This window comes from Chenopodium album, chromosome 8, assembly GCF_948465745.1.
Source record: "Chenopodium album chromosome 8, dcCheAlbu1.1, whole genome shotgun sequence".
NCBI classification, from domain to species: Eukaryota; Viridiplantae; Streptophyta; class Magnoliopsida; order Caryophyllales; family Amaranthaceae; genus Chenopodium; species Chenopodium album.
In genome coordinates this window covers 71973451-71999644 of record NC_137841.1, presented here as the reverse complement: position 1 = coordinate 71999644, position 26194 = coordinate 71973451, and the positions used below count along the sequence as shown (strand labels likewise).

Sequence of the window (26194 nt, the reverse complement as noted above, 5' to 3'; positions counted from 1 at the left end):
TTGTCCGGTTGACATATTGAGCAAACAAAGGCCAGTTTCATAAACCCTCCACCAACATATTTCGTTGCAATTTACGTAGTCAGGCCCCGAATCATAAACATTAAACCAATGCAATTGGGCAGGCTCATAGTCGTCAAATACAAAGCCACAAAAAAATAGTGTGTCCCCCCCAAAAAATATCGGAGTGAATTTAAATTTATAAGTTTCTCCCGACGGAACTTGGTGCACTCCTAGATCATCGTCCTTTGATTTGCAATGAATTTGAAGGTTTCTACCATCGCTCAATGTATTCGTCACCCGTAAATCGACTTCAAATAGTGCTTCTATTACCGGGGCATCAAGAACTAGCAAGATAATGAGTAACATAGAAATTGGTACATATGTAACTTTGTTAAGTAGACTCATTATTCTTGAATTTTTTTTATGGTGGAACTATATTTGATTGGATGAATAAATCAAATTATACTGCTAAGTATTTTGTATAGTATTATGTAAGAATCATTTGGTATGAATTAAGCCAAACTTTGGCATGTTTTTTATAGCCTCATAGAATCATTATTTTATTTTTTTTCCATAATTGAATTTTAATATTTATGGTCTATAATAATGTAATTTCGGATAGATTATGGCTTGGTAATCTTTAAGGATGCTATTCATTGTATTCACCTTATTTTGAATATTAAAACTGATTTTTCAAGTAAGTGTTACTATTTCTTTCTCATTTTATTGATTATTTTCTTTCCTTATTATTTACATAATCATTTACTTGGGCGTAATTTATTTTACACATTCACTGTTTTGGTTCTTCTCCAGTCATATGTGAGTTGTCTATATTATATTGTACGGGGTAATGAGTTTAACACTACTTCAAAATAAGTAAAAACAAAAACAGTGCACCCGGATGTATATAACATCCTTTATGAGTAAATCTAATATAGAATGATAATCTTATTATTAGCCTTGATTACAATTAGAAAATAATACGAGTATAAATTCAGGCATAAACAAATTATAATAAAAATCATCATTCTTAAATCTTAATCTTAATTAAATCATCATTCTTAAAAAAAAAAAAAAAAAAAAAAAAAAAAAAAAAAAAAAAAAGGTTCATTTATCTAATATAGAATGATAACCCTTATTATTTTAAGTAAATAAAACGTACATACAATAAATTAATAAACGAGTCACTAATTCTTAAGGGGTCGCCATTCAAAATCTTAGCTTAATCAACCCCAAGTCTAAGTATTAAGCACTACTAAATCAGAGTTATGTACATATTCAAAATCAGAATTTCAATCTATGTTTGTAAAAAATCACTACTAAACTTGATGATCGTATAAAATAATAAGTAACTTATGTAAAGTGGAAAGCAAGCAAAAGAATCGAAGTAGGCACACTCAACGTAAGCAAAGCCAAGGCACCAAGGGCAACACTTGGTCGAGTATTCATCAATTGAGTTTGAACCACACCTAAAATCGCGCATATATACTCATCATATTGAGCGTACATTTGTTTCTCCCATACCATCCATTCCTTAGGAGGCTCGTAATTTCTCTCAACCACCTTCATTTCGTGGATCCTTTTTCTTAAAATGATCATATTTTCATCCACTAGACGACCTTCATATTGAGACTCATAAGAGTTACTCCTCCTAAGAGCTGAGACTATTGTAACATTATTTTTGGTATTTCTCGAGTTGTGTTTTGAAGTTTTGGCTAGGGGAGAAAATGAGTAGAGAGAATTTCTTATTGAAGAAGAAAGAATTGTAGTTTCCATGATGCTAACAACTTTGGTGTAACAAGTTTGAAAAGGCTAAAATGTTTTATGATCATACATCTCTTTGGAACGGTCCATATATATATAGGCCAAATACAAAGAGAAAGTATAAGCAATCAATCCAAAAGTATTGATATTATATTGGTTAATCATGGTTTATTATATTAGCCGACATTTCAACGCGTTGAAATGTGATTTGTATTTTTTGCATCGATATAGTTTGATGGTAGTTAATAGACGGCTTGTTTAGCGTAATTAAGAAAATAATATTTGAGTTTTAAATTTTTAATAATTTTATATGAAGATTAATCATAGAAATTATGAAGCTTAATTATTGAAGAAATTTCCTCATCGGTGATGTAAATGGTTCATTAGATGCGGCGAACAAGGCGGTATGGCATATTGGGATGCATCCATCACATGGAAGGAGGGCTTAATTATTTGGAACTAGTAGTTATTGCAACAGTATTTTGTTTGTTTATTTAAGATAATGTACTTTCTAAAACATAATTAGAGTATTGCCTTACCACAAAGTCGTAGTTGACAATCAACATATGTGGAATCCAATCATAGATTCGTTGTAAATACTTTTTGATTACGAAATACTCTTGTCAATCTTCCTCATATTGTTTCTTTTAATTGAGCTAGCTATGTCTAATATGCCGAATTTGTTGATATATCATCAGCTTGATAGAAGGAAACAGGAAATCAGTAAAACTTGTACAATTTTGTCCAAATTGAATGCCATTTAGACTAACAAATGAATATATACAACAGTATTCGAGACATCTGCTATGCTGTAAGCTTGTAAGTGACAAAGATCGATATTCTAATATCTTCCAGACATTTTGTCCATTGCTTGCATTAATATTGACAATTGAACGCTACAAGTGCAACAATGTGCTCTTACCCAGCTCCTTTACAAAGGTCAAAAGCTTAATTCAGTAATGATCTTAAATTTGCTGCAGCACTATCAATCATCATAAGATGAATGTGGGGCTGATGTGCATCCGGGGTCAAACGGGTCTTCTGATCCACAACAATGCCAGTACTGCAAAACTTGGCCAGAGTTAGGGGTGTTCATCGTGCCTCCTGTGTAGACGCTCTCAAACTTCCTTTTTGTCTCTCCTGCATAAGGTGATGAGAAGCAAATAAGGAACAAGGAGGAAAATTGATAGACATGGATAAATACTCAATGTTATTTCAAGTCTTCATCAAATCCTTAAACAGCCTTCAGGCTTAAATTACACCAAAAAACAACATTGCCTGCATGAGGAACTCATCTTTGTCATCAAGGAGAACACACAAGCGCCACATGTCCACATGTACGTCCTCAGCAGCATACAAGGCATACAGAATTTTGAAAGAAGAAAAAAAAGAGAGAGAGAGATAGAGAAAAGCCTAATCACGTCATTCACAAAATCTAGAGGTAAGTTAGTGAAAAGTAAGTCTTAGGTATAACACTCCTGCTTCATCCCAGGCATCCAGCATCCAAGACTTTTCCTTTTCAATCCAGAACCAACAAAGTCAGAGTCGGCATAAAAGTAAGCTAAAATGAAGAGGGGTTTGACTTAGCAACATGATGTTAATTAAGTTACCAACCGATTTCAAATAAAAGTGTAAAAAGGAGAAGTCTGCTTGTATCAATAATGAAATGGGAACGATAGTCTCTTGCAGACGGGAGTACATGTAAAGCACAATATGGGAACAGGAGCCTAGCTCTCATGCTTTCACTTAGAACAAACTTGCAGCAAGAGACTATATTTGCTGCAATCGTAAACTAAAGAAAGAGTATATAAACTCTATCTCTTAACTCTCAAATCCATTCCTTCTTGATATGCCTGATGAAAGAACTTGGAATATTATTCAATAATCACTAATTCCAACAATCTATCAAAAAACAATCAAGGAAACGGCTCTCCAGATACATGAGATGACATGCACTCTCAGTAGAACCAAATATATCATCCACAAGATGCAACCAATGTCAAAATTCAATGTTAATGCCTTATAAGAAGGTGATACATCCACAATTACAACTCATGGACCATATTATTGTCTCTCCCCTATATGTTAAAATAACACGCTTTTACTAATTCTGCTTATGATAGTTGCAGCATCCTTAGCTTGTCTCCATCACAAGCTCATCGGAGCTCTTCAAACGAATGAATGAGCAAGAAATACTCGGCGAAATCCTAGGTGAACAATGGAATCTCTGATAATTTCCCTACAAATTGAGTAGCAAATGTAATCGTAACTTAATACAGTATATATTTGGGCCTATCCTAGTGGAATGAGCATTTGCATTGTAAAGTGTGGTTCTTTTAAGCAACATACACACATTTCTTAAGCAACCCCAACAAATTCCTACAAAAGTCAAGAGTTTGAGACGATTACTGAAAATAGCAGTCGCAACAAAGGTACAATAGGAGTTTGGACATTTGGTAATTACTGTAATCATATATAGTTTCCATTCCTAAATCATCTTGTTATCTATACAGTTTCCCTCATCAATCATTCAACTATTTCCACAAATATAAACACCAAGATTCAATTGAAAATACCAATTCTATACAGAAAATTAACAGCATTAAATAATTTGATATATGATTCAAAAAACCCCAGAAACATGAAGAAGAAAAATAGATAGAAACAATTAAAAAAAAAAAAAAAAAAAAAAAAAAAAAAAAAAAAAAACTAAAAAATGTTGTAATTAAAAGGGTACCTCCAAAATGGGCAGTGTGAAATCGGCAAGCAAGAGGGTGATTGAGAGATGGATCGAACTGGGTTTTGCAATTTTTGCAAGTTCTTAGGGTTTTAATTTGTTTATCGGAACAACAACTGATTTTTTGGCGGAATTTGTTGTTCGTTTTTCCAGTGGGAAATTTCAGAGAATTAGTCACTAAGCAAGTGGAATCTAGTATGAAAAATGGAGGATAAATTCTGGGAATTGAATGGAATTTGAGGGTAGAATTCATTGATGAGTAAGAAAGAGTGTGTGAAGTTGTTGGCATTTCGGATTTGCGCCAATTTTAGTCGTGGTCTTACAAGAATGCAGCTTTAGATGAGATAATCAACTCATGAAAGGGATTTTTTTTTTGTTTTTTTTTTTCCCCCAAGAAAACGCACATTCCAATAAAATTGACAAAATTCCGGTACCTACATATATATATATATATATATATATATAGAGAGAGAGAGAGACTTAAGACGATTCCAATAAGTTTTCATACTACCTCCGTTACAGGTTAAGTGCGACGATTAGACCTGTAACGGAGGTAGTACAACATTTGATCATAAGGCACAAGCATTGGTCAAAATGACATCCAATACAAATACACATTAGCATACATTTGTACGAATCACTCGATACCTAAAATGAAGTATGTATTAACATAGAGTGGGAGGTTTTTAGACAATAGAATGGGGAGAGGAAACTAACGCCAATAAAATTAATATGCACTAACTCCGTTCCTTAATCTTCTAACATTTTACTTTTTTCCATGCTTGCCAAGGCAAATTTTTAACCATAAAAAACTTTAAATATAAAATTATAAAAATTGATATTCTGAATGTACAGATTGAGACGAATCTAAAAGACCCTACATGAATATATTATTGCTAACAGCAGTGGACTTAATAGCAATGGAACAACTACAATACAACAAAATAAGATCAATTTCCTCCCAAAAAATTGCAAAGTTTTTATTATATATCTCAAATGTACTACTTCAATAGCACAATTTGGATAAAATAGTGTACACCGGGCAATTCTGGGTTGTAGCCCCTAAACTGAAGTTGGAGTGTCCTTATCTTGCTGAGTACCCTTGTCCTCGTCGCTTTGGCTTCCAGCATAACCATTCCTTATCAACTTGAGCTCAGATGGAAGATTCTTCCTGGCTTTGCGGCTACCCTCGATCTTCCATTGATCCCACACCTTTGTTTTTGGTGGTGGGGAAGTATCTCCAATGGGTGCAACCAACCCTGGCTTACCATCATCGATAACATCGTCTACTAGTCCATATTCTTTTGCCTCCCATGGGTTCAAAAAATTATCACGATCAGTGTCTTTTTCGATCTGTAAGGAAAAGGAATATAAAAGTCATGTTATAGAACTCTACACAAGATGTGAAGGGTTAAAATTGCAGCTAGATCTCTTTCATACTACTAACCTGCTCCTCAGGCTTTCCTGTGATTCTGGACAAGATTTTGTTTAGCTTGACTTTGTGATACGCCATTTCTCGTATACGTATGCTCATGTCTGTTGCCTGGAACGACAATCAAGTAATTATCAACACTCATGAAAAACATACTATGCATTAATATCGACAAGCATAAGGACTAGTGATTAAGCTAGCTTTGAAATTAGAGAATTTAACAGATTAATCGATAACCAGAGCATAAGACGTTGAGAAATGGAAAAGGAACACAGCAACATACAAAAGAGACAACAGAGTAGCATCAAGTGCATTGTGTTAAGTTTGTAAACAAAAGTAGACAAATCATATGAATAAAGCCAACTGAAAAATGAGTACCATTTAGAAGTATTAGCCTCTTCTTATTGGGAAATGGACAAAGGGAAATTGAACAATGTATAGTGCAGGCTTGCAGCAGTGTCGCTGCATGGCATTCTCAATAAAATATACTGAAGGGTGCTACTCAAAAGAAGCGAGGTAACTAGAGGAGACAGCAAAATCAAGCATTCAACTCTATTATAATTTTCAGTTCATAGGCCGAGGGTCAAACTCTGCTTTGGTCCACCACCTGGTTACCTTTAAATAACAGAAAATTTTCAATTTCGGAATTGAATCCGTTTCCAACCCGAAAAACAGTCTTCACAAACATGCTCTACTCAACTCATTCCAAAAGGCCCAACCAAGCAACCCTTCAAGTTATCGCTTAATTATGCAGAATTGCAGACTAAACCAATATCTGAAACCTAACCAGAAGAACATTAAACAAAGTGTCTACAAAAATGTCAAAGATCTAAATAGAGAATAAAAGGTGGAAGCTTTACTAAAGCAGAAATACATTACAGCGTCTATAAAGACAGAATAGTTGACAATCAAGATGCAAAACAAAAGACCAAAATATACTGGAAGCTCAAGGAAGAACGTTATTCATAAACAGGATAAAAGAGTCACATTCCCCAATTAGAAGGGGAAATATTCCTTATTGGAATACTTGAATCTTAAAACAAATAGAAGGCCGGAAATTTACCTTGCCACCAGCTGTTCCAAGAGGCTGATGGATCATCACTTTTGAGTTTGGCATGCAAAAGCGCTTCCCTTTACTGCCAGAAGCAAGAAGAAATGCTCCCATGGATGCAGCTAATCCCATGCAAATAGTAGATACATCTGCCTTGCACTGTTTCATAGCATCATAAATTCCCATCCCTACCAAAAGGGAAAAGAGCAATTTTAGAATTTAATTGGAAACAACTGCACTTTTCCATCAAAAATAGAGTAATCTTCTTGACTTTTGACCTGATTTTTCCCCTATTGGATAAATGAGAGATAGATTCTAGATTGAGCAGATAACCAAGAAAAAAAAAAGGCCGGCCTGATTTCATCATAACAATCTTTAGAAAGAAACATCATCGTAAAATTGTAAAGCAGAAGGTGTTTTCGCATCATTCTCAGGATACAGTCATACAAACCTTTTGAAGTAGAAAGAGAGTAATTAATTAATGATACATGGAATAACACTGTCACTGTTACAGAAAGTTTAAATCAGCTAATAAGTTCACCATATATGGCAAGTTGCCTTCATAATTGATCAGAACCTCAGGGCTACCACCAGACCTCATTGAAACCACTAACAAGCTCAAAGCAAGTCACTTTTGACTTTTCTCATGTAAGTAACCAGATTATACTCCGTGACATCACCCCAAAGTCCCCACCCCTTCTCAAAATAAATAAATAAATTTAAAAAAAAAAAAAAAGGTTTTGAAGAGAAAAAATGAGCCAAAATTCCAATCATTACAAAAGGATTCTGGGACTACTAGGTCTCTAGGTTAGTCGAACTAAAACAATCTACAACATCAAGCCTGATAATATAAAAGATAAACATTGCTAAAATGGGTAAACAAGTCATACCTGCAGTCACCGATCCACCAGGAGAGTTAATAAACAACCTAATATCTTTCTTGGGGTCTTCTGCATCCAAAAGTAAGAGCTGGCTTATGACAAAATCTGCTGTAGTGTCATCAATCTGCATACCATCACGTCAAGAGAAAAATTAGCTTACTAACCAACAGATTTTACTATTTTTTTTTATTTTTTATTATTTTTTTTTTATTTTTTTTTAATAGAACTAATTTAATATCTCAATATAAGCCTCTAGCTCTATAAACAATCCCCTTGATTCCATGTAAAATAAATTAAGGTTGTACTCTATTCACCTGATTTTCACTTTGTTGAACTTATCTTTACTAATCTGAACTAAACTGAACTTCGGTAGCCTCTTTATAGGAAAATATTCGGGGGTGGTGAGGGGAGGGGAGTTACTAGGCACAATAATCAAATCACATCATGATCTGCCAACAAACTCTTGTTCTACCCCATCCTAAGGAAATAAACACACAACACAATGAGCCACCGTATTCCCACCCCTTTCAACATGAGAGATGAGAAAACAATCAAAATTTGACCCCATAGCACAAGTGTCCTCCACGATCAGATATCCAAGGTTCTTCACATCGCCTTTTCGCAAATTGCTTTCACTAACTTCACAGCATTGCTTTCAAGTTATAAATGTTGATAGCCAGCCTCCCAGCAACTATCAATTTGAATCTTGCTGCCTTCCATTCTACTCCATACAAATTTCGGTAGCCCTTATAGTTCTTTAACTTAGCTTGTTAATACTTATTTTCCTAATTATATCTTCTTTGAACTTATTTTTCCTATGATAAGTGAAAATAAGGTGAAGAGAGAACAAACCTAATTCTCCAACAATTCCTCCCTTTTGTCCCCTCAAAATCAAGAAGGTTAACATCAATAACAAGCTCATCACAAAATTCCCACAAGCAATCCCAATATTTCATTAAATAGCAACTCAATTTAGCACACAATCTTTCATTTAAACAAACGAAAAATTGAAAACTTTGACATGAAATTACAAGCAAAATCCCTAAAACCTCATCAAGCAAAACAACCTTCATCACAGGTAAAAACCCAACAATTTAAACCCAATTAATCCATAAAAAGAAAACAACAATAAAAAAATAAAAAATTAAAAATTAAATTAAAACAAATATAGGGGAAGAAAGTTACGAACTTGAGAACCCAAAAATATGATTCTTTGACGAAGAAGCATATTTGTAATATCAAGTTGTTCAAATCTGGGCAACCTGGGGGCAAGAGCGGCAGAAACATCCCAATTAGAAGACAAAGTATTGCGTTCAATTGACCCTTTTAAGGAATTAGCTTGAATTAATCTGTTTCTGGTTTGATTGAATGACTTAATTCCAGAAAAAGTTGAAGGCTTGAATTGTTTGAAACCATGGTTGAAGAAAGTGAGCGGTCTTGTTGAAGAAGATGGTGTTGTGAATGTTAAACTGCTCAGTTCCATCTTTCTCTCTCCTCTTGGCTCTTGCTGGGTTGGAGTGAAGGGTATACACAGTAGAGGAATTTTAAGGATTTGGGTAAACAAAGAACGTTTTTTGGTACTTCTAGATGATTTTTTTATTTAGTAAAAAATCTGTATAATTGCCTATACTAATTATTGGCCCCGACAATGCCCCGGGTCATTAAGGATTTGGGTAAACAAAGAACGTTTCTGGCTTGTTTGTCATTGAGAGCTTAAGAGGTTTTTTTTTTTTTTTTTTTTTTTTTTTTTTTTTTTTTTTTAATATGATAGCTTAAGTAGTTAGTTGTTTGTATGAGCTGGTTTAACCCTCCCTATAGGGTAAATGATAAACCAATCCAATGTGAAAAAAAATATAATTGATAAATCAAATCTGTATAAATGTCAATATATATACTATGGAGTACTCCATAATGCACCCAAAAACATCATATCATATAACTAATATATAAAGCTAAACTTTTAGCCAGGTGACGAGACAGCGACACTTGGCGTTTCAACTTTTTGCCAAGTGTCGTGCCACGATAGAATTATATAGAATTCAATTTGTAGGATAAAAAAGTTAGTTTAGAATTTTATTTTCAATCAAATTTGGATAGAATTTTATTTTAGGATAAAATTGTTAATTTAGAGTTTTATTTTTGATGAAGTACCAATATTTCATATGTACAAATCATACTATATCATATAACTAATATATAAAGCTAAACTTTTAGCCAGGCGACGAGACAACGACACTTGGCGTTCCAACTTTTCGCCAAGTGTCGTGCCAAGTAGGATAGAGTTATGTATAATTCAATTTGTAGGATAAAAAAGGTAGTTTAGAATTATATTTTCAATCAAATTTGGATAGAATTTTAGGATAAAATTGTTAATTTAGAGTTTTATTTTTTATAAAGTACCAATATTTCATATGTACAAATTGAATTATAATTTTATTCAAAAAAAAATTAGATTATAACTCTCATAAATTATCATATAAATTTATTTTTTGTATCATAATATTTTTTTGGAGCGAAGGAATTAGTTCAAAATGTACCACATCCATGGTTTATAATATATTCTAATCAATTAAAATAATATACTTCACAATCTAATATAATTTTATTACTGTGTGTAGACCTGTCAATCAGGTCGGGTCACGAGTCATTTCAGACAGGGTCAAAAAATATTTTTCACCAATATTATTATTATTTGTCATTACATGTCTACAAGTTTAAATCGTCACAAAAATACGTCAATTCCTAACTAATTTTGTATCAATGATATGTTTTAAAATTTGACATATTGATTAAAATATATCTTTAAATTTAATAAACAACCCGGGCATCGCACGGGCACAAAACTAGTTATTCTATAATTACAATTGTAATATATATAAATCAAAACTTTTATTCTATAATTACAATCTTATGAATCAATGCATACAAATATGGAGTAATGTTTAGTTTCTTATAAATTTTATTATTATGCAATTATTAAGGAATTACATTCCAAGCTAGGGGAGTTTAAATAGAGTGTTATGTATATGAAGAGTTTTTCAATTAAACAAAACATTAATATATAGAGGTTATGCATATATTGCGTTTTCAATCATTGATGAATTTGTATGATGTGGCGTCACAATATATGCCAAATGGAAAAATTGGTAACACATGGCAAAATAGCATGTCTTGCCATGTGTTATATATATTGATATATTGATATTGATTGATTGATAGTATAAGTGAAAATTATAGGTTTTTTTTTTCCTTGGTAAAGGAAGTTATAGATAAGGGCATTTTTTTTTTTTTTTTTTTTTTTTTTACAAGTGTTAATTTGGAGTTGTAGCATGCAGTTATTTGGAAGTTATTTTATTAAACACACATAATTTTTTTTTTATTTATTTATTTTTTATTTATTTATTTATTTATTTTTTTAAAAAAGGAGTGCATGAGAATTGAGAGTTGGAGGTTTGGAGTGATATGGTTAAGTGCTGCAAAAATTACTCGGTAAAAGAAGCTTTCCTAATCCTACACTATATTAAGGGTTTGTTCTCATACGTTGAAATTTAATTTAGTTTAGTCCAGTTCAGTTCAGTTCAGCTTCTAATTTCCTTCTCTTATAAAATATTCAGTTCAGTTCAGTTCAGCTTAGTTAAGTTCAATTCAATTCAATTCAGTTCAGCTGAGTTCAGTCAATGAGAACATGCCCTAAATTGGAAAAATTGTCAAAAAAATAATATAAACTTTCACCCGTCCGTTAAAAACAAGTCGATTTTTTTTATTTTTTTTGATAAATTCATTTATCAATTTAATTAACTCATAATCAACACTTAATCCATAGTTAATTACTCCTTAACAATTAGTGTTTCAAAAAAAAAAAAAAAAAATCATTCCTACCCACCACCAGCTACGCTCTCCTCCTCCCCACCACCATCTCTCTCTCCCTCCCTCCACCTGCAACTTCCCTCCCCTTCAAAAACAAAAACAAAAAAAAAAACAAAAAAAAAAAAACAAAAAAAAAAAAAAAATCACCATCAGCCACGCTCTCCTCCTCCCCACTACCATCCCTCCCTCCCTTCCTCCACCTGCAGCTTCCCTCCCCATTTCCGCCCTTGGTGGCGCCAGCCGAGCCGCACCGCCCTATTGTCGTCCTCCCCCTCCCCCAAACCACCATAAATTTGGTTTAATATTTGGTTCAAGTTAGATAATGCGTTAATGTGATGGTAAAGCACTAGAACTAACATATGGTCCACGCAAGATCAAGCCCCTTCATGCACTTTGTTTAAAAGATTTTTAAGATTTCTCTGTTAAGTATTTGGATGTTTATTTGTCCCTTAAATTTTAAAATTCTAATTTCGCCGCTACTTTTACCCTTCCTCCCAACTTTCAAAAGACCTAATTAGGGCTTGTTCTGTTCCGTTGAAATTCAGTTCAGTTCAGTTCAGCTCAGCTCTTAATTTATGTCTAATGATATTGCTAATGATATAAAGCCAAATTTCATTCTTTTAAGCTCTTATTACAACGACAACAACAACAAAAACAACAACAACAACAACAATAATAATAATAATAATAATAATAATAATAATATTATTATTATTATTATTATTATTATTAACAATAATAATAATAATAATAATAACAATAATAATTGAAATAATAATACTAATAATAATAATCAATAAATAATAATAATAATCATCAATAAATAATAATAATAATAATAACAATAATAATAATAATAACAATAATAATAATAATACTAATAATAATAATCAATAAATAATAATAATAATCACATTAATTAATAATAATAATAATAATAATAATAATAATAATAATAATAATATTGATACAATTCATTGTTCAAATGGTTCTATTTTTTTGATACATATTTCTAATGTTAATCTTATTGAGAAAATTAGAGTACTACACAACTTAAAATTTGTTTAAATGGGTTAGATACATGTAAGTGTTTTGTGTTCTTTTGTCCTAATACTATTTTATTTTTAAATTGAATAGTATATGTGTTTAAAATGTTTAGAGGTTTCAAGTTTTTAATATATTTTCCATACATTTTATAATATATTTTTCATACATTTTATAATTATATAGTATATTTTTCGTAAATATTTTAATATGTACATTTGTATATACACACATGTATAGTAATAAATAATCAATAAATAATCAAAGATCACTAATCCGTAGTTAAAAATCACTAATTAATAAGTTCAGTTCAGTTCAGTTCAGTTCAGCTCAGTTCAGTTCAGCTGAGTTCAGTCAATCGGAATAGATCCTTAGTTAACCCAAAGTACTAGTTGTGTGTGTTTTTTTTTTTTTTTTGTTTTTTTTTTTTGTTTTTGAAAAGGAAGGTACTAATTGTGTGTTGTTCCCTTGTTATCCAAACTTAACTAGATTTGACTATTTGAGTCATCTTACCAATTTGTTCATCATTTTACCAACCTTTTAATTAAAGAACCGAAGAATAATCCCATTTTTAACGTCCCCCTTCAAAAAAAAAAAAAAAAAAAAAGTGAAACGTGCCATCATTACTGCCACCACCCCCTCCAATTTCTGTTTGTGGGTATTCTTAGAAATGGCGAGATTCTCCATGAATTCGAGAGATGAAGACTCCGACTCCGACTCCGATCCCGACGACACACCTCTCATCTTTCATAACCCTAAAAGAACAAGAACTTCCCACACTTCTCCTGCCTCTTCTTCCTCTACCTTTAGTCCTTCCTCTTCTTCCTCTAACTCTGATCATCAACAATCATCACAACATCATTCTAATTCCGCTTCTGCAGTCCCACCCACCAATCCACCTGTCTCGGCACCCACCAACCCGCCTGCCTCGGCACCCACCAAGCCGCATGTCTCGGCACCCATCAAGTCGGCACCCACCAAGCCTCCTGCCTCCACTTCTGTTGTTCTAAGCGACCCGGATGTCTTGGATTGCCCCATTTGTTTCAACCCATTGACTGTTCCTGTTTTTCAGGTATTCTTCTATTCAAGCTTTAATCTTTTCACCCCTTTTTTTGTTGATTTTGATTTCGGTGAATGATTTTTGTTGATGGGTTATTAGAAATGATTTAGCTTTTTAGGGTTATAATCTGCATTTTTAGGTTTTGTGTTATCTTAATTAATGGGTCTGCAATTTTGCAGGAAGAATAAGATTTATGTAAATGGGGTTTTTGTTTTGGTTGGGGGTGTGTTGGAAAGTTTCAATTTTTAAGTGATTAGGGAATTATTGCTTGCTTGGATTTGGTGGTAATTTGGGTACCAGAAATGGTATCAATTTTCAATTGGTTATTGTGGCATGGTATAGAAATGGAGGTGGTGTCTCAACTAGTTATTGTGGTGGTATTTAGGAGACTGAAATTCATTAGGTGTTTAGCCGGGAGGAATCTATCGAAATAAACAAGTAACTTTTTTGGGCTTGTTTGTTGAGGATTAAGGTTAATACTATGTGGTTTATATAGATTAGTTTGATTTTGCTCTACTTGGGTATGCAAATGCAACATGATGAATTCCATGGTGAAGTGGCAGTGCACAACTTTCTCTTGTTAGTTGTAAGTTTACAAGGACTCGTGATTGATACTTTTGTGGACTTTATGGTGTGAAAGATAGAGGAGGGTTGATGTTCTGTGGTTTCTTAAAGCATGCATCTTTTCTTGGTCATGGACAAATTATTATGGACGTTTTATGTCTTAGGATAGTTGATGGTTGGAAATGTTAAGACATGGACAAAAAATTTAAGATTTGTAATATAAAGATTCAATATGATGTTAGGTACTTGGACAATGATTCACTTGGGTTATGTACTTCTTCCTGTTATTATTGGTTATCGTGTATAGTGATTTACAAGCAAGGTTCAGTATCATGCTCAGGCTATCACTACTTTAGTAGTGCGGTAGTTTCTTCCCTTAAAATGACAATACCTTCTAGTTCTCTTGTAGTATTGAATGAGTCGCAGCATTTATTCCATTATGTAATTATTAAAATCACTTCAGTGGGATTATCTTGAAGATATGATTTAGATCAGATTATTGTTATTTACCCTTGTGTGAAGAATATTATTCTAGGATCAATCCCACCTATTAATTCCTTATCCTTATCCTACCTTCTTATCCTCATTATCCTTGTTGCCAAACGCCCCGTTAGGGTAACAATACCTTTGACCTTCTCTTAACAAATACCCTTTTCATTCCCTAAACAAAAACCCCATTTTCATGGTTTGACCAAACAAATGAAAAGGTACGGAAAACCCTGGGTCTACCCTAACCGAGCCGGATTTTAGCTCCTACCTTTCGTATGGCGCTTCTATCTGTATGGGGAATTCGCTGCTGATAGATCTCGACCAGTGTCCCCTCTCATTAGCCGAAGAAGACCCTGGCCAATCCACGTGGCCTGCTTGACGAACGTCAGCGACGGAGACATCGTAAATTGGTTCGCGGCGGAGTCGTTCACAAGAGAAAGACTAGCTGTAGATTTAAGGTTCTTTTACAATTTTAGATTTTTAGGTGCAAAATTGTGATTTGGCGGGATGCTCTGACAGCTCTATAACTTGCAGTATCTGCAGGATTGCTCTTTTTTTTTGTGTGTGTGTGTGTGTTTTTTGGGGGGGGGGGGGGTTGGATTTGTGTGTACAGTTGTTACTTTACTTCAGGGTTTAGACTTTCCAATTTTTCGTGACATACTTGTGTAGCTGTTTAGTCTTTGTTAGACATGAATAACTGGAGATAGATACTCTAGGTAAAATTTTTACAAACTGAATCAACTCATATGCTCATTTTTGAAACTGTAGATCTTATCTAAGCCATCACTGAATGAGTAGATCATGTGAAACTTTTTTGCTTGCAAGCCTTATATAATATGACGTAATTATTGTTTGCTTGTGCAGTGTTACAGTGGGCATATAGCATGCTCCTCATGCTGTGTCAGCCTTGTTGATAAAAAATGTCCCTCATGCCGTGGGATAATTGGAAATATCCGATGTCGGGCCATTGAAAAGGTTATTGAATCAGTACAAGTATCATGCTGTTATTTAGGGTACGGTTGCAAAAAGAGAGTCAGTTATTATATAAAACATGAGCATGAGGATAAGTGCACCTACGCACCATGTACGTGCCCTTTTCCTGACTGCCTCTTCCGGGGTTCACCTGTGAGACTTTCCGGCCACATGTCTAAAGAGCATGTTAATTTTGTGACTCGCTTCCGTTACAACTCTGTCTTCACTGTATCTCTGGGGACGGATAAAAAATTTCTTGTTCTTCAGGAAGAGAAAGATGGCTTTCTGTTTATCCTTAATCAAGGAAACGCAATAGCAGTTAGATGCATTGATCCAAGTCCCTCAAATGGAAGATTTGCATATGAGCTTGTATCAAGGGGAGGCACCTGCACCACCTCTCTTAAATTTCAATCTTTCACACATTGTATCACAAGGCATTTCAATGATCCTCCTTCTGTAGATTATTTTCCGATTCCTGATTATTTCTACCACAATGGTAGATCTGATGGCTCCCTTAAGTTGGAAATTTGCATATGGAAAGACGCCTCTCTTCCAGTCTTCAGCAGGGGCCTTTTAAAATAACTGAGCTCAGTGGGTTATCTGGCAGTGAAAGGGTGTTAACAGTTGAAACTTGCAAACATGCTAAGGTTAGTGTTCTGTTGTGGTACTACATTTAATATGGTCCCCTTCAAATTTTAGGCTTTTAGCTGGATTCTCAAGCAAGCCTTTCACGGTTTGCAACACATGGATGTTCTATTTCTCTCAGCATGAAATCAAGTTCACCGTCTCTTTTAGAAAACTTGTCAACTGATTTAACCTGATTAAAAGGGCTTCAACCAATTATCCTGGATTAGCCATTTAATTAAAATTCTACCCCTTGATACTAGATAACTGTTCCTTTTTCACTTTGTGTGTGTGTGTGTGTTTTTTTTTCCCCTTCTTTTGCATGAATAATTTTGTTACCACTTATTGCTGATTCTAGGCTTTTCGTTTTCAAAATGCATTATTGTGTGCACTTTGACAGCCTGTAGAGTTCATGCAGTTGTGCACTCATTCATCTTACATATTTAGATTTTGAATTTGACAGATGACTAATTTAGTTCTCCCTTTGTACTCTTACCTTCTAAAATTATTATACTACGTATTAGAAATGGGAATTTACAATCATTTTGCATCCACACTGCTTTACCTTGACTAGTTGGACTGCGATTTTTGATATAAAATCTTGATGACTTTGGCATAGCTGGAGTTTCGAGCACCCTTTCACCTCCTGCTTGTTCTATGGTTTGTAACTTTGCCTCCCGGTCTCCCGGAGGAGGGGGGAGGGGAGCTTAAGTGTGGGATTTTTTTTTTGGTTGAAAAAAAGTAGTGAACTTGATTTCATGCTCTTTTAAGCCGTAAGTTGGACTGATTTTGGGAAAGCAGTGGTCTGACGTCCTTGACTGACTGTTTGGTGTAGAATCTTCAAGTTTTGGAGCTTGCAAAACAGTTCTCCTGTCGGGCGGCCTCTGCTGATTTTTTTTTTTTTTTTTTTTTTTTTTTGATCTGTTAGGAAATGGATATGTATATATAACCTCCGGATCATATTATATGCAACTTTGGAAATTTTTTTATCTCACAAATAATACACCAAAATTGCATATAATATGATCCGGAGGTAGTATGCTATATTTATGAAACCTTCTAGATCAATGGAGAGACAGAATGCTTGTCATGTATGTTCATATTTTGTAATAATTTAATACGAGTAAGTGTTTAAAGGCATGTACTATATTGTTAATAAGCCTGCACTGAAGAAATTTGCGTCTTCATTGTACTTAGCCGACATTTTCTCCTGGTAGATTTTTCTTGTAAAGCTGTTTGAATCTGCTTGGTATGCTTGTGGACTCCCAGGTGACAAGTTTGTTTGTGACTTTGTGAGTGAAGTGCAACAATTATTAGCTTGTTTTAACGAAATAAGAAATACTCGTCGATAATAAATTAATAACACACACTGTTCTGCCAAAGAGGTTTGACAGGAGGCTGCCCCTACCCCCCAAAGAAGAGATGAAGAAAGTTTGAGATGTACACTGGATTAGCATGAATATGATGCAATGAAATGCGTCAAATTTCTTAGTTACAATTCTTACGAAATATGTAGCAATGGCCAAAGGAGTTGATCCATCAAAGGCGGCCTTCTACAAATTACTCCCTCCGTCCCCTAATACAAAGCCTCTTTTGGTTTTTGCGTGGGTTTAAGGAAGTTGTAAATTGCTTAAAACTAATGATTAAAAGTAACTATGTGGATGTGGAGTTAGAGAGAGAGAGGGAAAGAAAAAATAGTTGAGAATAATTGAAGAGATAGAGAGATAAAGTGTTGAAAATTGATGTAAAAAGTACAAAAAAAAAAATGTAAGGAAACAAATGACAACTCATCAAAAAGAGGGTAAAAATGTTAAAAAATACAACCTTTAAATAGAAAGAGGCATTGTATTTTGGTTTAACCAAAAAAGAAATGAGATTTGTATTAAGGGATGGAGGGAGTATTATTTTTTTTTTTTGCTCAGATATTTGAGGAATTTATCTCTATGTTTGCTGATAAAGATTTGAATTATGACAACCTCAAGGGAGTTAAAATTTGTGAATTTAGAAAGTGAGGGATAGCTCAAATGGTTTATACCCATCATTTATTTTTGTGACTCTAAAATACAAGCGAGGGTACTTGTATTTGTTGCCTCGCTTGTAGAAAGTTTGATAAACATGAGCTCATGCTCATCTCAAATCAAAGGTCTCTTCCAAAGCCAAGGTGTGAATTAGATCTGGTCACAAGTTGGACTTCTGTAGCCCCTTAGGAGCATCAAGAAACTCCTCGATGCTTAACATTGTCGAGTGTGAAAATGTTCTCTAGAGGCAAATATGAAGGTTATAATACATGAAAGAGTACCATTTCTGTGTTTAAAGTTGAAATAATGGTAAGGGAAGCATCTTAGGGCCTATGACATTGTTTGAAAGTACATACAACTATCTTTCGGTCACATATAGGCATGTGGTGTCCTTGTGTTGTTTAAAGGAATATTATGTTTGTAGCTAGTTATTTCGGCTTGAGACTGAGTTGATGACTCCAATAAACAACCAACTTATTTCGGCTTGTGAACGAGTTGATAATAGGACTATTTCGCAATTTCGCAAATTTGTTGCAATGGAAGCTAAGAAGTGCAAGAAATGATTTCAATTACCAACTATGCATTTCAATAACTTGTGAAGGTCGAGAATCCTTTGTTGTTTGTTTATATTGGGTTATTCATATTTAAACCCACCCATTATCATTGTTCAACGTTGATGCATAGTGTTGAGCCATTTGTGTTGCTCTCAATAATGCATTTGTGCATATTGTCTTTACAAGCACATCAGACTTTAAGACAATTAGTTAGAACTTGGCCTTTAGCATATACTGTACTTTGTTGGCAAGCTCTGCAGATCAATTATTCAAAAGAATAAGAACACTCTGCTTCAAAAATTACCAAAATTTTTACACCGTTGCCTTCATTGGTACCATAAAACTCAAAAAGTTTAACAAAATTTCAATATTGCTGCTCTCTTTTCCACATTGAAGTAGAGCATCTAACTACGAGTATATAGTTTTGTGTATGACTTTCATTTTATCTTCCGTTTGGCTGATGACTTTTGGTCCACGTACGGGTATTCAGGAGGGGCAATCCAGAGTCCCCATAGTATTACCAAGTGGATGCAAAGAAGTATGCCGGATGAGTAGCTGTTTGACGGATAAACATTCCAACAACACTCAACTCCCACAAACAATGCAATGCTGCAATATGAAACACGGAAAAGTAGGTTAGATGCTGGCTTCACTGGTCACCTTGTAATCTAAACAAAGAACAAATAGATACCGCAACAATGTAGGGAAGGGTGTCTTCCACAACAGATAAGGCACGCTGAAGAAGTACCTATGACAAAAACAAATTGTCGTGATAAGATACACTGCTACATGGACAAATATATACATAAACATATCAGATTATGCAGAAACTTACCAAGAGTAGAACTGATAATGTAGTGAACGGGCACAAACGATACCAATGAAGTTTCCAACAAACATGGTAGTTACGATATCTGAAATTGAAACATGTGATATAGTGTTTAATTAATTATGGAGATGACATTTATCGTGTCCCATCAATCCCAGAGAAAGCCAATTGCATGGATAACTTACGCTCTTCCTTCAGTGTTTTTGAGGTTGTGCCATACGCGTAAAGTCCCTTGAGAGGGAAGCAACTTACAGTAGAGATGTAAGCAGAATGCAACGCTTTCAGAAGTCCACCCTCATGCCTTCAAGACAGTAAATGATTTTCAACACTCCTGATCCTTAAATACAAATACTACTTAAAACTGCCACTACATTATGAAAAACATGCTTGAGGTTATATTTCTAGGAAAAGGCAGAGCAGATTCCTCTACAGCTTTACCCCAGGCTTTTGTCTAAGCAACAAAATCCTACGATACGTTTAGTGATTGAATTTAAATAGCCCGGCCCAGCAAACAAAGAACATCAAGCTAGCCTAGAATAGTCATTAATTTCCATTAATATTAAAATGTAGGGTTGTAACAAAGAAAATTCATGATTTAGCATCTCATCGGAAATCAAAGAGATATTAAGACCATGAACACCTTTCTCTACCAGTAAAGCAGAAAGTGACTTCTTACTTGCACCACTTCTTGTGAGCAAAAATATCCAGGAGCCCGAGATGTAAAATCAGCAGTGTAACTGCAAATGCCTTTGAAACAAAGACTGGCTCTGGAACAAATTTGAAGTTAACAGACCTGAAAATGAAGCATAAGATTGAGGAAAATAGCATTGAACAATAATAGATAAAATTACCAAAGGATCGCGGTTTAGAAAGTAAACAACGAACACAAGTTATCATATTTCAACTATCAACATTGTAGTGAATAAAAAGTACATACAAATCCAGGGAAAAAATTATTTATAAGGAGGAAAAAAAAAGGCATCAAAGATATATAGTGCGTCATTTGCTAACATATGCTCAGAAGAGAAAGGGGCACACATCAGGATGTATATATAACAGTAAACAAACACTCAATATACTTCCTTCGTTTCTATTTAGTTACACTCGATATACAAGACATGAAATCTGAAATAGCCTGTCAAATATCACAGTGAAGGCTATAATCCACGTACATTAAAAGCCTATAATCCATCACACCAAGACCAAATTACAACCCCATTAAAGGTAATAGTCCATGAATGAACAACCCATCGGAATGGGAATTCTGCATAATCTAAAATCTCACAGGCTCCCTAAATACATCCTAGTGTCCCCTCAAAAATTTGTCATCCACCTAATGGACCACATGGCAACTGTAGAGCCAAATTGCAGGTAAGCCTCTTGTGGTATCTATCATTGGGTCTGGAACTCTGGATGCCACATTAGACCTAAGATTTATTTCCGGCTTAAAATAAATACCAGAAAGCTCGACAAAACCCAAAATGGAAATTTCCTAGAATCACAGTCACAGACATCCTCTGATCCTCTCTGTCACCCGCAGCCCAAATTTTCCATTTGGACAACAAAAAACAGCCTTGGTAAACCCTGTTTTAAAAGCTGTAACTCGTGTGCAACCTTTCCGAGAAGTCAAGAACCCAAAGGAATTGTTGATGCAAGATACTTCCTTGATTTGCCCAATAGTCACAGGTTTATCCCCCCCCCCCCCCCCCCCCCCCATGAAGACAAAAGCCATATTAAAAAGACCCTTTGAGAACAGTTTAGGAAGTTTCAGTAGAAAATGGATTTAGAACTGGCTTGTTAAAGAAATGTCAAAAATTATGATTTCCTGAGCCACAAAAGTCACACCTTGTGTTCAATAAAACATCAAGATGAAGGAACACCAATGTGAAATAGTATCAGACATTGTTGTTCAAGTTCTTATTTTTTATTTTATGGTGCCTTCTCCATGCCAAAAAAACTAAGAAAATACTGAAGGAACCTACCTCCCACAATTCTCAAACATAACTAGAGCAGTAAGACATGCATTCTCGGCAACATCTATCCCTTAACCCAATACTCTGCATTAGGCAACATTCCTACTGGGTCTGTCTCACATTCTTACCTAGCAAGCGAGACAGCCATACATATATTAATGACTGACAAGTGTGGGCCTAATAAATATAATATCTAGTAATATCAATCTTTTATGGATCCCAGTGTGGGCATGTCTTTCTCATGTGAGCTTCCGTGAAAAGGTCCATATAATATCAACAGCGGTTTGAAAACGTACCAAAAGTGGATGAAAACACGTCCAAGATTGAAGGCTCTCGATATGTAAGCTAATGGATATGATACTAAAAAAGGAAACCCGAGCAGGATCTGCAGAACCATCATGAATTTGATTGGATTTATCATTTGAAATCAATGCACCTGACACAACAGCAGCAGCACTTGACATCTTACCTAACAATGCATAGCAAAAGCAAAAGAAAAAGAAAATTAAGCACATCCCTATGAACAGAATCTCGTAACGATAAGAGAATTTCTTGAGCAGGAAAAAATCATTGGGGAAACAATGGTTTGAAGTTTGATTAAGTCCAAGATTCGATTGTTTTGGTTACAGAAAACCAGTATTTGCAGTTTTATTGCTGATTTATTCTCAAGCAAAAGCAATACAAGCTTAAGCACATTGATAAGAATTATCTATTGTTTGACAGCAAGGTTGAATGTGTTGTATTGCAATATAATTCATGAAACTGAAAGTCTGAAAGGAAAGCACAAACTTAGACCTCATGGTTGAAAAGTTGGTAAAGCATTCCAAAGTATTAACAGAATAAGAACCGCCAGTTGGACAATCAAATTAATAATGAACATAAACTGAGGTTGAAATATCTGCTAAAAGCACTTAGTAAAATCTTGAGACATCTGGATCCAAAAATCAATCAATACTATGACAAATACCAAAATGTGGCTAATAGGTTAGAGCAAGCACCTGAACTAATCCTGCTCCTCCAAGAGCCACTATTGTTCCACTGATATCCATAGCCTGAGGCAAAAGTTTCTTAGCTTTTTAAGCAACGGAATATGAGATTAAATAGTAGAATATGGTATGTAGATACCTTCAACAAGAGTAGTAGTAAAGAAGGCGCATAGAGTAGCACATTCATCTTTATTGACACAGCCAAGCTGCATAAATACAAAGGACATAGTAAATCATATCATCTCAAATGTACAGCCTCATATTTGTAAATTCTAAAGTTTGAATTCTGAACAGAACCTGAATATTATTAACCCCAGCCACCATCTCTGATAAAGAAGAGTTGCAAGTGCAGCATGAAGAAGTGTTGTAGCAATGCAGTCATTGAAAAGACGAAGCACAAATATGGAATGCACCCTCTTTGATAAACAAAGAAGGCTAAGAGCCCACCAAGGAAGCTGTAAATAGGTAACAGCGCAAACTCAGATTAATTTCCCTTTAAAAACATATTTCATGTAATAGTACTCACAAAGAACTATATACCAAAGATATAATGGACCCAAAGCTTTCTACAAGCTCAGCCAATACCTCATCAAGTCAATTTATCCATAATATAATTAAAATGGAGATTAGGGCATAGTACAAACAAATACGATGATCTAACTTAATCAGATACATGTGATATTCTCCCGAGACAAAAGTCTTCAGTGATTTTAATTTCCCTCATTATTACACCATACCTGCAAAGATAAGTCTCTTTTAAAGAGTTTTAACAAAATAGTTTAACTATCTGCTCTCCTTTAACTACAGACTTGAAACTTCAGCAACACAGATGAAACGACAAGGCTATCAATATGTACATCCTCAAGTCACAGTGTATTGGATGTGATTCCTTCTTAGATCAAAAACTTTGAAATGAACTAGGCATTTTATTGTTTTCAAAGTATTCCTCTAATTCAAATTTTAGGCAATGCATGAAATGTGTTCAAAAATTATTTAACTTTCTGCATGACCAACTGCTCGCAGCTCAGATTTATTCTGACACATCATTCCAGAGGTATAAGTAAAACCCCTCATTTTAATGAGTCACTTGGCAAGTCTCAAATCACATTTCACCTAGGTATTTCAGTGTCATTTTTACTTCAAAGGCTATTAGGTTCCTCCCTGTACTCAAGAATTTCACAATAATATCAACAAAATAAGTTTAGGGCATGAGACCTTTCAAACATAATTCGAACACTCTCAATCAAGACACAACGCTGCCTCAATTTGAGCAGTAAAAGAGCAAGTAGCCTAGAATTTTCAGAATACGGAAATATAAGGTGTTCGAAGTATCTAAAACTTGTCACTGGCCTATATATAGATTTATACCACTTCAGTGGCCAATGCAAAAGCAATGATAGACAGCAGAGCAAGCATTAGAGTTGAGTGGGGTACAAGCATACAACAGGAGGAAACATACCGCGTCTGTTTTGATATAGATGAACAACACAATTGCAAGATTAATAATGTACAGCGAGCCAAATAAAATCTGCAAAAAGAACAAATTCAGTGAGTCAGTACAGTAACACAAAGCAATAGATGATAAGAAGTGAAATCAGAAATAATTGAATATTTGATCCGCATCCCAACATAAAATTTTCAAATGGTTTCAAATTGTTATTACCAGATTTAAAATTATTATTATTTTTAATTTTTTTTTAAACAGTCTTTTAAGGGAATATATGATAACTACAACATATAAGATCTACTCCATAGTAAGCAAAATATTTACAATAGGATCTTCCTTTATCCCCTTAGTGGAGTTCAGCGGACTATTGTGTTACAGAAAGAAGGTTTGGATACCCAAATAATAATACTGCTACAGTATGCAAATGACAGAACTATGCCATGATGAGTCATTATACACTAAAGAAGCCTATGAACTTTCCTTAATGACACTAAAGACTCAATCGACAATGTATTAGCTAAGATGACACAGAGAGGGGAGAACCTGAGCAGGATGGACTAGTCCTCCTGTGATGTACTGAATAGCTGAATATACATAAAGAAAACCAGCCGGATAGACAAGAGGTCCCGTGTCACCTTCTATGTTACTATAATCTCTCTCTCCATTTAGAAATTGTGATACCTGTTTGACAATATTATAAGTCAATACTGCAATTACTACCAAAAAGTCGAGCTAAGCTTCTTAAAACCACATTACTAAGTTCATGCTTTAAACATACACACCTGTGACATGTAAGCATCCCAATCAATTTTTGTGTCTGACAAAGAAACCGAAATCTCTTAGAATAGCCAACCCAGAAAAACACACAACAATGTAGCAAGATTTTAAGATGAACTTACAAGGCACGTAAGCAATTATACAAAAGACGAGAACAGCATCGAACACAAGAAGCGCACAAGCAAAGATCACGGCTATATTCTTTTTAGCTCTATCCAATAAATCCGGGGGCGTTTTCGATAGCTTGTGATCGGTCACAGGACTAACTTCAAGGGTTTTTCTTGCTTTTGATCTCAACTTATCACCCATAGCTCATTCACCAAATTTCCAGCAATTAAATCTTCAGCTAATTATCACATTACACAATAAAGTATTAGGTTTTCATAGCAATTAAGCTTAAAATGTCTGAATTAATCATAATTATTGCCAAAAAACTGATTCAAACAATCAAACTCCACCCCACACTAATTCGAACTAATCTAACCAAATCAACCACGAATTTCTTATTTTCGAGCAATATAATGAGGTTCAATTCAATTCACAAACAAAAAGAATCAATCTTTTAACTTCTAATACATAAATTAGAAACAAACCAAATCAAATCAATCAAAATAATTAAACTATATGATGAGCATGTTCTATATGAATTACATAAAAGCAAAACATTCGGGAAAAAATTAAGTTAGAATCAGAATAAATGAAATTAAGTGAAGAATGATGAATTAAAAAGAAGGTATTAGAAGGGAAGGTGAAAACCTGGAAATTGGAGAATTCCCAGAAATCGTTGCTGAGAGTTGAACTGTAAAGTCTTGAGCTTTCTCCGTTTCGCTACTTTGTGTTGCTTTAGGTGCAAGTGTCTAACAACTAACTGGTCTCCTCGGAGACATCTGATTAAACTAACTTATACCTCCGTTACATATTATTTATAATGATTTGACATAAAGTAAAGAAAAAAAAATGTCTAATCATTGCAAATAATATTTAGCGGAGGTAGTAAACTTCTTAACCAATACTCGTAGAAATTAATTGGCAGATTTTTTAATTTTGAGAGATCTATCTATTACGTATTGTAAATGTATAATGGTAGTCTGACTTTGATTTTGTACATAAATATTGTACAATTGA

General features: G+C 34.3%; 4 protein-coding genes across 6 annotated transcripts; 1 reads left to right on the top strand and 3 right to left on the bottom strand.

Annotated features, from left to right (window-relative positions):
- Positions 1-2523: 2523 nt before the first annotated feature.
- On the bottom strand, positions 2524-4943 carry LOC145642252 (uncharacterized). Its single transcript, XM_081693369.1, has 2 exons — positions 4502-4943; positions 2524-2904 (listed from the first exon to the last, which is right to left on the bottom strand). Exons 1-2 carry the CDS (start codon positions 4788-4790, stop codon positions 2750-2752), a joined length of 444 nt encoding a protein of 147 aa, XP_081549495.1. The 5' UTR covers positions 4791-4943; the 3' UTR covers positions 2524-2749.
- A 363-nt stretch (positions 4944-5306) lies between these two features.
- On the bottom strand, positions 5307-9434 carry LOC145642251 (ATP-dependent Clp protease proteolytic subunit 3, chloroplastic-like). Its single transcript, XM_081693368.1, has 5 exons — positions 9055-9434; positions 7875-7989; positions 6997-7172; positions 5949-6044; positions 5307-5854 (listed from the first exon to the last, which is right to left on the bottom strand). The coding sequence occupies exons 1-5, from the start codon at positions 9346-9348 to the stop codon at positions 5564-5566; spliced, it is 972 nt and encodes a 323-aa protein (XP_081549494.1). The 5' UTR covers positions 9349-9434; the 3' UTR covers positions 5307-5563.
- Positions 9435-13343: 3909 nt separating this feature from the next.
- On the top strand, positions 13344-17800 carry LOC145556545 (E3 ubiquitin-protein ligase SINA-like 10). 3 transcript variants are annotated; one of them, XR_014091894.1, is made up of 3 exons: positions 13344-13848; positions 15754-16508; positions 17321-17800. XR_014091894.1 is itself a non-coding variant. In XM_081618202.1 (2 exons), exons 1-2 carry the CDS (start codon positions 13447-13449, stop codon positions 16441-16443), a joined length of 1092 nt encoding a protein of 363 aa, XP_081474328.1. In that variant the 5' UTR covers positions 13344-13446; the 3' UTR covers positions 16444-16752. The 3 variants fall into 3 exon arrangements, 1 of the variants encoding a protein (XP_081474328.1); XR_014091895.1 differs by lacking the exon at positions 17321-17800 and adding an exon at positions 17105-17306; XM_081618202.1 differs by lacking the exon at positions 17321-17800 and having other exon boundaries at positions 15754-16752.
- Positions 17801-19272: 1472 nt separating this feature from the next.
- Positions 19273-25944, bottom strand: LOC145556544 (dol-P-Man:Man(5)GlcNAc(2)-PP-Dol alpha-1,3-mannosyltransferase-like). Its single transcript, XM_081618200.1, has 14 exons — positions 25826-25944; positions 25192-25415; positions 25075-25109; positions 24836-24973; positions 24305-24373; positions 23143-23300; positions 22985-23051; positions 22858-22911; positions 22156-22244; positions 20563-20679; positions 20072-20187; positions 19893-19971; positions 19749-19805; positions 19273-19666 (listed from the first exon to the last, which is right to left on the bottom strand). Exons 2-14 carry the CDS (start codon positions 25376-25378, stop codon positions 19495-19497), a joined length of 1338 nt encoding a protein of 445 aa, XP_081474326.1. The 5' UTR covers positions 25379-25415; positions 25826-25944; the 3' UTR covers positions 19273-19494.
- Between the last annotated feature and the right edge of the window lie 250 nt (positions 25945-26194).

What these genes read in the sequence shown, in the direction of transcription:
- LOC145642252 (XM_081693369.1), bottom strand. Translation starts at nt 4,790, where the DNA reads ATGCCAACAACTTCACACACTCTTTCTTACTCATCAATGAATTCTACC. An exon ending in TCACACTGCCCATTTTGGAG is followed by an intron (nt 2,905 to 4,501) that starts GTACCCTTTTAA and finishes CACCTTATGCAG; the next exon opens with GAGAGACAAAAAGGAAGTTT.
- LOC145642251 (XM_081693368.1), bottom strand. Translation starts at nt 9,348, where the DNA reads ATGGAACTGAGCAGTTTAACATTCACAACACCATCTTCTTCAACAAGA. An exon ending in TTGGAACAGCTGGTGGCAAG is followed by an intron (nt 6,045 to 6,996) that starts GTAAATTTCCGG and finishes TTGTCGTTCCAG; the next exon opens with GCAACAGACATGAGCATACG. An exon ending in CAGGAAAGCCTGAGGAGCAG is followed by an intron (nt 5,855 to 5,948) that starts GTTAGTAGTATG and finishes TTTTCCTTACAG; the next exon opens with ATCGAAAAAGACACTGATCG.
- LOC145556545 (XM_081618202.1), top strand. Translation starts at nt 13,447, where the DNA reads ATGGCGAGATTCTCCATGAATTCGAGAGATGAAGACTCCGACTCCGAC. An exon ending in TGACTGTTCCTGTTTTTCAG is followed by an intron (nt 13,849 to 15,753) that starts GTATTCTTCTAT and finishes TTGCTTGTGCAG; the next exon opens with TGTTACAGTGGGCATATAGC.
- LOC145556544 (XM_081618200.1), bottom strand. Translation starts at nt 25,378, where the DNA reads ATGGGTGATAAGTTGAGATCAAAAGCAAGAAAAACCCTTGAAGTTAGT. An exon ending in GCTCACAAGAAGTGGTGCAA is followed by an intron (nt 20,188 to 20,562) that starts GTAAGAAGTCAC and finishes ACTGTCTTGAAG; the next exon opens with GCATGAGGGTGGACTTCTGA. An exon ending in AAAAACACTGAAGGAAGAGC is followed by an intron (nt 19,972 to 20,071) that starts GTAAGTTATCCA and finishes TTTCAATTTCAG; the next exon opens with ATATCGTAACTACCATGTTT.